Source organism: Mandrillus leucophaeus, unplaced genomic scaffold (genome assembly GCF_000951045.1).
Source record: "Mandrillus leucophaeus isolate KB7577 unplaced genomic scaffold, Mleu.le_1.0 Scaffold975, whole genome shotgun sequence".
NCBI lineage: Eukaryota > Metazoa > Chordata > Mammalia > Primates > Cercopithecidae > Mandrillus > Mandrillus leucophaeus.
Genome location: NW_012110641.1, coordinates 296,227 through 305,632, shown reverse-complemented (window position 1 = coordinate 305,632; position 9,406 = coordinate 296,227). Strand labels below are relative to the sequence as shown.

The 9,406-nt window shown below is 38.6% G+C and overlaps 1 protein-coding gene across 4 annotated transcripts in view; it reads left to right on the top strand.

The window, feature by feature from the left end:
* Positions 1-9,112, top strand: part of FMO1 (flavin containing monooxygenase 1) — a 39,107-nt gene extending 29,995 nt beyond the window's left edge. For all 4 annotated transcript variants that reach the window (XM_011970811.1, XM_011970812.1, XM_011970810.1 and 1 more), the window contains 5 exons: positions 1,152-1,294; positions 4,052-4,251; positions 5,239-5,594; positions 6,360-6,432; positions 8,341-9,112. In XM_011970811.1, the coding sequence (XP_011826201.1) occupies positions 1,152-1,294; positions 4,052-4,251; positions 5,239-5,594; positions 6,360-6,432; positions 8,341-8,683 (1,115 nt within the window). In that variant the 3' untranslated portion in view covers positions 8,684-9,112. The remainder of the gene's footprint in view (positions 1-1,151; positions 1,295-4,051; positions 4,252-5,238; positions 5,595-6,359; positions 6,433-8,340) is intronic.
* Positions 9,113-9,406: the final 294 nt, after the last annotated feature.

Here is a 9,406-nt window from a genome sequence, read left to right as displayed (position 1 = left end):
AAAAAGCCCATCCAAAGAGAATCTAAAATAACATGAGATTCAGGGATAATTCTATGTTTCTGTTTAGACTTTTCCAGCTCTTTCTTCTCAACAGTTCTCTGATCCATACTGGGTTCCTGTGCCGAATAAATATTGGAACTTGATTGCATCCTTGCTGAATTCCAAATGCTCTTTGTTGTGGTTAGGTTTTAACTTGGATTCATGTTAGATTTCTACTAATTCAAGGTGAGCTAAAGAGCCAGCAGGCCTTGTAAGGTCACTCCCCACAAGTATATACATTTTTCCCCTGAGAATCTAGAGGTCTTATTACTTTTTTTTAGGAAAAAAGAAGTTCTTTCTTTAGTACAAATTACTTCTGATTATGTAATGTTGTCTTAAGAGTATTTTCTGCTTTAGTTATTGCTGTTTAAAAAAAGAGTATTTTCAAATATTCTCCATTCGTGTGATGTTTCAATAAGATTCAGCATCACTGCCTAAGGTATCCTATCGAGTTAGCCCAGTAGATTGAATCCTGGTGTAACTGACATAATTCCTTTTTCTCTGATCCAACTCTGGCCCACCCAGCAAACTTAGCCTGAGTTACAGTCAGTCACCAAGTGAACTTCCCCAATTAACGTGAAACTTTGTGAATAGGGACAACATTTTATTTATCTTATTCCCCCCATACCATCTGGCACAGTACCAGGCGCATAGCAGAGGTCAAAAAGTTTTCTGAAAAGAGACACTGACTCACAATTCCCTTAAGCTTCCTTGTCCTTGCTCCTTGCTTATGAAAATCTTATATAAATCAAGTGTTAATCAATAGAATATTATTGTCCTGTTGACTTTTATCAACCTTTAAAATGATAATAACTCCTTATACTTTTGCTTAATATGTCTTTATGCGACAATATTTCAACTCAGTAGTTAATTATCTAGTAAGTAAAACTGGAGGCCTATCTAGTGAGATGGAGTAATAACCTCCATTAAATAATTACCTGCCAATGTCTTGTAAAGTCATGTATTCATATTTCATATTTTCTCAGCCTTGAGAAAACTAGTAAAAATGACCAAAATCATCTGTCAAAAGAATATTATCAACTGAAACATATTTTTGTTTCATTCACTGATCCTGTAAATTCTCTATGTGACTTCTCTTTTATTTTCTATAGGTATTAATGCCTTTAAAGGCCAGTACTTTCATAGCCGGCAATATAAGCATCCAGATATATTTAAGGACAAGAGAGTCCTTGTGATTGGAATGGGAAATTCTGGCACAGACATTGCTGTGGAGGCCAGCCACCTGGCGGAAAAGGTACCATTCCTGATGTTACTGGATGAAGAGCTTTATCTTAAGCTACATGCCTCAAGCAAATGGTGTTTGACACCATGATAAATGTTAAAGGAATAAAATGCCTCACACACACACAACAGATTACTAAAGAATTTAAATTTTACTGAATGTTCACAAATTTTTCTATGAATCACAGTTGTCATCTTTGCTCCAAAACCAACTTCTCTGACTCCTTTTTACTTTTTTTTTTTTCATCATTTTCCCAGCCATCCAACAAGAGCTACAGGACATATTTCTTCCCTACTCAGTCCCATAGGTCAGAACATTCTACCAACTTTTTCCTGCTACTATCTCCCATTTGCCCCTTCCTCTCCTTATTAATTACCAACACCCTCATCGGGTCCGTACCACCTTACACTGAGGATATTGCATTGTCCCTCGAATAATAATTGTAGAAATAGTTAATATTTGTTAGGATTATTCTGTGGCCGGCACTGCAGTAAATGTATTTTCACTGCACTACTTTAACCAATCATCAAAACAAGGCATTGAAGTAGGTACTGTTAGTATCCTTGACTGCACATGAGGAAACCAAGGCTTAAAGAAGTTAAAGAACCTGCCTAAAATCTTATCACCAGCATGTGGCAGAGCCAGTTCTCAAACCCAAGTTTCTTTGACTCAAAGCCTATATTCCTAACTACCCTCTTCTACCTGCTACCTTTAGGCGTCTCAAGGGTTTTGCCCTGCATTTCATTTTTGCCTTGTACCACTACCCACAGGTCACTGCCACCCACCACAAGCCATCTAGACCCTAACTACCAACAAACAAATCCTCAGAAAAGCCTGCTCTTATTATAGCACTCTCATGCTGAAAAACCTCTAATTATTATCTTTACCTGAAAAAAATAAATTGCAGATGTAGTGGCTCTGCATCAGAGAGTTTTCTATAATCTGGACCACATCTGCCATTTTAATTTTAACTTCTGTTTCCTGCATGATGATCAACTGTAGCACTTTCCAGTTCCTGTCTTTAGTTCCGCTTTGATCACACCACCCCTCTCTTTTCTGCAGAGCCCCTTTCTTTTCTATTATAATCTACCTTTACATTCCCAGATATCTCACTCCAACATGAAGTGATCTCTTCCTATTCAGAATTTATGTAATATTGTAATTTGCACCCCTCAGTTTTCACTTTTAAATTCTTAATATTGCAAATTACCTTTTATCATATATATCTTCTTTTCAACTATGCTGTAAACTCATTGAGGGCCATTCAGCTGACTAATATATACTAGATGCTGGCATCTCATGTGCCAAACATTGTGCCAGGCTCTGGAGATACACTGGCAAACACAACCAACAAAATCAAGACACCCACTGTCATGGAGCTTATAGTTGTAGGAAAAACAGATGCCAAATAAACAAGTGTAAATAATTAGACCAATAATTTCAGAAGTGAAAACAGCTGTCAAGAAAAAAGGTTGGGAGCGTGTAACATTGATATCTCTTTTCTGGACTTTCCAAACAAGGCTCGATGATTGATTCATTCATCGAAAGATTATATTTTGTTGTTTTTTTTTTATTATAGAGATGGGTTTTCGCCATGTTGGCCAGGCTGGTCTTGAACTCCTGACCTCAAGTGATCCACTCACCTTAGCCTCCCAAAGTGCTAGGATTACAGATGTGAGCCATTATGCCTGGCCCATTGACTGATTGATTGATTGATTTGTAGAAACTCAGCAATTTGGTGGCATTATCCTAAAGGAAGAGAAAGGAGGCCCTGAAACAAATATTAACATAGGCCCATCCACTGTGACCATCACACATGCATATCATTATTTCTGTTTCTCTAATTGTTCAGAAATGTCTTCAATCACAAAACATGCTTTGACATACATATTATCATTTATCTATTAACAAAGAAACTCCCTGTAGCTTAGAAGATCATTCACATCTAGCAAAATGTTGTATCCAATTCTACATCATGACACAGAGAGGCAGGTTTAGTGCAAAAGGCTCATTTCAGAACCACTGATGTATCTGTAATTCTTGCCACCGCATTTCCAGTGTTGTCTTTCCAGCTCCATTATGAGGCCAAAGAAAATATATAACACAAACACGGAGGCTGGAGCTGTGGCCATCATGCCCCAGTTTGGGGAGGGGCGGGGGAAGAAACAATCTGTTAAATCAGCTGTTTTGTATCAGCAAAGTAACAGATTGCTTAACTATTTTCTTTGTAAACAATTGTACAGGAAACTCCTTATTATGCAAGTACTAAAACTATTAGCTTCATGAACTCAGTCAACTGGTAAACTCAAACAGCCAATGTTATAAAGAACAAACACCAAAAGTAATAGTAGTACAGAATTTGTCAGTTAAGCCAATGGTTTGCACTGAAACTCTGTAGACAACTCTGATACTGCCATGCCCTGTTCTTACTGCCTACAATTATAGTGAGCTCACAAAGTAGCAATCACTTGTTCCTTGTTTCCTCAGATAAACTTTAGGTCCCTATGGTTTGCTAAAGGCTGGCAGATAATAAGTATTCAATAATACGTCTTAAGGCATTTTAACACCCTAGATGCTCTGAATTCTAATTTCAAAAGGATTGGCTTTAAAATAGAAGTTAGAAGAACCAAGACTATCTTGTCAGGGATGTATTTTCAGAGTGGCAGACTTTTCAGCGCCTTTCCATTTATGGCACTTCTTGAATCTCTGGCAGAACCAGCCGGCCCTTTTCACAGTGTCAAATGAAGGAATGTCTTTGATTGCTTCCAGGTGTTCCTCAGCACCACCGGAGGGGGATGGGTGATCAGCCGAATCTTTGACTCAGGCTACCCATGGGACATGGTGTTCATGACACGATTTCAGAACATGTTGAGAAATTCTCTCCCAACTCCAATTGTGACTTGGTTGATGATGCGAAAGATAAACAACTGGCTCAATCACGCAAATTACGGCTTAATACCAGAAGAGAGGTAAATATAATGTGATTGCCAAGGGCTTTCAGGAAGGAGGAGCCTCGGCCTTTCCAGCAGTCTGTACAAGCCAGGCAGTACCATAGCAACATGACTGAATGTGTTGGAACACTTGATACAAAGTTGCTCGATAATAACAGCTAACTGTTCTTAAGTGCTCAGAAAGTGAAATTATGTATTTCACCTTGTCAGCAACACTTTAAGTATTATTAAAATAATCCTTTTATTATGAAGAAACTGAAACAGCAAAATTTAGCCATTTACCCAAGCTCGCTGAGTAGTAAGTGAACTCTGTGACCTTGCAAGTTACTTGAGCCTCAGCTGTAGCAAAAAGAGAATGATTTGTCTATGACTTTGTTGACAAAAGAAACACACTTGCCTAGTTTCACTGTGTGGGAAAAACCGAATCCCACAGTTGCCCCTCACCATCTCTCTAATGGTAGAGCCTTCTTCCCTTTGTCAAGATTGACCTTGGCCCCAAAAATGGTTCAGCTTATACAAGATCAACTCACAAAGTGTTTGTCTTGTGATTCCAAAGGTATAGCCAGAAAAAGATAATTCTGCCCTTGTTCCTTTAAATACATGCATGTTTCCCTTATGCAGCTGCTTCCTAGGAAGAGACTAGAGCTTTCAGAAGTTCTCATCTAATCTAGAAGTCCCTGGTTTCCCTTGTAGCCCTTCAGCTCTCAACCCTCTCTAGAATGACAGTGATAGATGAATGCTGAAAATCAACAAGAGAAACAGAAGTTAGAAAAGGTGCTGGCTTCCTCCTCAGGCTTGCAAACTCTAGTAAATGGCAAGCATATTTTATAATCCTTCTTGAACATTCATGAATCCCCTTCCACTGAAGTAACATCTCCCAAGACTTGCAGCAATTCTTGTCCAACCAAGGAGAGAGCCCCAGAATGAGAGAGGAAGGTAAAGAGAAGGGAGAGCTGGCTGCATTGTTCACTGACAGGTCTCCTCCCTGTCCATGTTTTTGTTTAGGACTCAGCTGAAAGAGTTTGTACTAAATGATGAGCTCCCAGGCCGCATCATCACTGGGAAAGTGTTCATCAGGCCAAGCATAAAAGAGGTAAAGGAAAACTCTGTCATGTTTAACAACACTTCAAAGGAAGAGCCTATCGATATCATTGTCTTTGCCACTGGATACACATTTGCTTTCCCCTTTCTTGATGAGTCTGTAGTGAAAGTTGAAGATGGCCAGGCCTCACTGTACAAGTATATCTTCCCTGCACATCTGCAAAAGCCAACCCTGGCCATTATTGGCCTCATCAAACCCTTGGGCTCCATGATACCTACAGGAGAAACACAAGCTCGTTGGGCTGTTCGAGTCCTGAAAGGTAAGTGGAAGAAATAGCAGGGCATGTGTTTTTGGTTTGCCATGTGATTCTGGATACTGGAAATGTTGAGACTATTATCCAGCTTCTATTTAAAATAACAGAATCTTTAAAAGCAGGATGTATTCTATTGTTTGCTGAATTATACCGTCATAATGATGTGTTCCATTACCAGCATAAATGGTATATCAGGGTCAAAAATATAGGCTGTATCTAAGTCTACTGTTATATTTTTTCCTTTTATTTTTAAGAGACAGAGTCTCACTATCTTGTCCAGACTAGTGTGCAGTGGCTATTCATAGGCATGATCATAGATTACTGCACCATCAAAGTCCTGGTCTCAAGCAATCCTCCTGCCTCAGCCTCCTGAGTATCTGAGACTACCGACATGCACACTGAACCCAGCTGCCTGTTATTTTGAATAAAGCAAAATGACAGGTAACAGTTCTGTCAGTTGACTGAATCAACTGGTTCAATTAAAATTTTTAAACTCAAGCAACTGAATGACAAAATTCAGCCAAACTAGTTGTGAGATTGTGCTATGTCAAATAACTAGTGAGATGACCAAATGCTTATCTTTTCAGCTGATGGCATTATTACCAGGAGTCCCAAGCAGTCAGCTCAGGCTGCTAACATTTTTGCCAGAAGGATCAATGAGTAGCTGGTACTGGACATGAAAGGAGAGCCATAGTAAAGCATCCTTATCCATAAGTCAACAGCTAGACCTAAACTTAAGTTGCATTTTGGGTTTTCATTTTAATCCTACAGGTGTAAATAAGTTACCACCACCGAGTGTCATGATAGAGGAAATTAATGCAAGGAGAGAAAACAAGCCCAGTTGGTAAGTTAACTACTTATGCACCCTTTTTAAATTATAACTGAAATTTGTAAAAAAAAAAAAAAAAAAAACACGTAGAAGAGAGATGAAAGTTACATTGGAGAAAAAAGAAGCATCTGAGAAAAAAAGAAAAATACTAGGAGAGCCTATTTAAGAAGAGAGAAGGGAAAGGGGAATTTGGAATTTTTAATATCCCCAAAGTCATCACTTCAGCCCATAGTTTTCTAGCATCACATAGAGTTTGGATTTCAATCCAAGTACTACATAATTAACCCTAATCTACCAGGTACATTATTCCATGCCTTATCCATAATCAGCAGGCAAGCAGTTGTACCTATTTACTCTGACACTAGAAGTGTCTGCTCATTCATTCATTCATTGAACAAGTCTTTATCCATTCTATTGTTGCTTTTGCTTTCCATTCTTAATTGGCTGGAAAAAAGGAAGAAGAAAAATAAAATTTTGTGATATGTGGAAAATCACATGAAATGGAAACCTTATTGGCCGTAAGTAAGATTTTATTAGAACACAGCCATGTTTATTAATGTACATATTGTCAATGGCTGTTTTTGTGTTACAGTATCAAAGTTGTTTAGCAGTTGAGATAGAAACTATAATGTGGCTCTCAAAGCCTGAGGCATTTACTGTCTGGCCTTTTTCAGAGTAAAGTTTATTGACCACTTCTCTGTGGGAAAGGTTTTCGCTTGTGCTGTGCTCTGTGGCTACCACTCAAGGCCGGAGACAATGGAAGGCTGATGGCCAGCAAAGTAGAGTCTTTGCCCTCCCCTCTCACTCTCAATCCAACCAAAACATTTCGATTGTACCCATTTTGTTTTATATGTTCATCTGTTTCTGCATTTGATATACATTTTCACTTGAAATAAAGGTTCTGTGGCAAAAAAAAAAAAAAAAAAAAGCAAGTTTTAAAATCATTGCATCTAAGGAACTTATTATCACTCTCTTATTCATGTATATTCCCAAACTTCAAGGGTCGATCTATCCTTGTCAAAGTACCAAATTCCAAAACAGTAATAGCATTTTAGATGTCTCTTCTTTATCAACCTGGGATATGATGTGATCTCCATTATGGAACTCCAGTGTAATAGATAACTAATTAGAACTTCTATACAATGAAAATCTTGTCATGCATGTCAGCAGACAATTTTAGGGGCCAGGTGCAGTGGCTCATGCCTGTAATCCCAGCACTTTGGGAGGCCAATGTAGGAGGATCATTTGAGCTCAGGACTTTGAGACCAGCCTGGACAACAGAGCAAGTCCCTATCCCTACAAAATAAAAGTTAGTTAGGCATGGTGGCTTATGCTTGTAGTCCCAGGAGGCTGAGCCAGGAGGATCGCTTGAGCTGAGGAATTCAAGGTTGCAGTAAGCTATGGTCATGCCACTGCACTCCAGCTTAGGTGACAGAGCAAGACCTTGTCTCAAAAAAAAAAAAAAAAAGGAAAACAAAATTAAAAGAAAAATTAATTAATTAATTAAAGCCTAATACCAGCATTTCAGGGAATTTTACCCTATGGATTTTTGTGGCTTTTCACATTATACAAATCACTAGATTTGTTATTTCTGAATAATGAAATTTTATAAAGATTTAGAAATTTTAAAATGTATTTTCCACTAGAAATTGCTAATTATTTCACAAAAGAACTAAGATGTATTATGAGCATTCAGAGCACCCATTAAAAGCCATATGTATAAAGTATCTTTTGAAGGGACTCATCTTGATTTAAGAAACAGAAGGCAACCATTAGATAGCTAGGGAAATAAAGGGGAAAATACAGAAACCATCCCAAATTCTGCAGCAGTATTTGTTTGCTTTGGGCACTTGTACTTGTTCTAAGATTATCATTATTAATTTTTTTGTCTTCATCTTTTTCCCCAATTTTCCTTTTGTAAAGGTTTGGCTTGTGCTACTGCAAGGCTTTACAATCAGATTATATCACATACATAGATGAACTCCTGACCTATATCAATGCAAAACCCAAGCTGTTCTCTATGCTCCTAACGGATCCACACCTGGCTCTGACCGTCTTCTTTGGCCCATGCTCACCATACCAGTTCCGCTTGACTGGACCAGGAAAATGGGAAGGAGCCAGAAATGCCATCATGACCCAGTGGGACCGAACATTCAAGGTCACCAAAGGTCGAGTTGTACAAGAGTCTCCATCTCCCTTTGAAAGTTTTCTTAAACTCTTTAGCTTTCTGGCTTTGCTTGTGGCTATTTTTCTGATTGTGCTATAAGTGGAAGATTTCCTAAATGGCAGATGCACAGAGTAGATTTACAATGCTCCAATTCGTCTCTTACAGCAATACTGCCTTCACAGTTATAAACCATATTCACTAATAAAGGGCACCCTCTCGCTTCCCTGGCTGGCCCCAGGGCTACCACTGGTATTCCTGAGGCTCTCCCAGCTCCACTGTGTCTAACGCTAGAGAATGATAACTAAGATTTCTGTTCATTTGAAGGTTGTTGGAAAGTTACAGGTTCATTTTAGAAAGAAAGCTGTTCTTGACAGCACTCTGAGCCATCATACCTCTTTCCCATGTAAACTATTTTCACAGATCTAAACTAAAACCCCTTACTTCACAAATGATTGCGTTGTGTTGAAATGGTGCTCTTATAATATTGGCTCATTAAAAGTAAAAAATAAACCTAGAAATTGATTGTTTCAAGTGATCTTTTGTTGTCTTATTAAAGGTTCAGAAAACAGAGAAAAAGATGATGATTCTATGAATAAAGCCCATAAAAGGATAGGGGGTTCAATGAGTTACATTGAGAGTTTCCCAAAGGACTGTAACTGCCTGGGACTGTTCATTCCTCCAGAACACTCTTTATAACAAAGCTGGTACTCCAGCTGGCCTCCCAAAGACCTCAGTCAGATTCCACAGAAAACCACCACCTCCATGGGCTCCTAGAGCAAGTCTCCAGCAGCCGAAGGAAAAATTCCGCCTGCTTAGATCCTC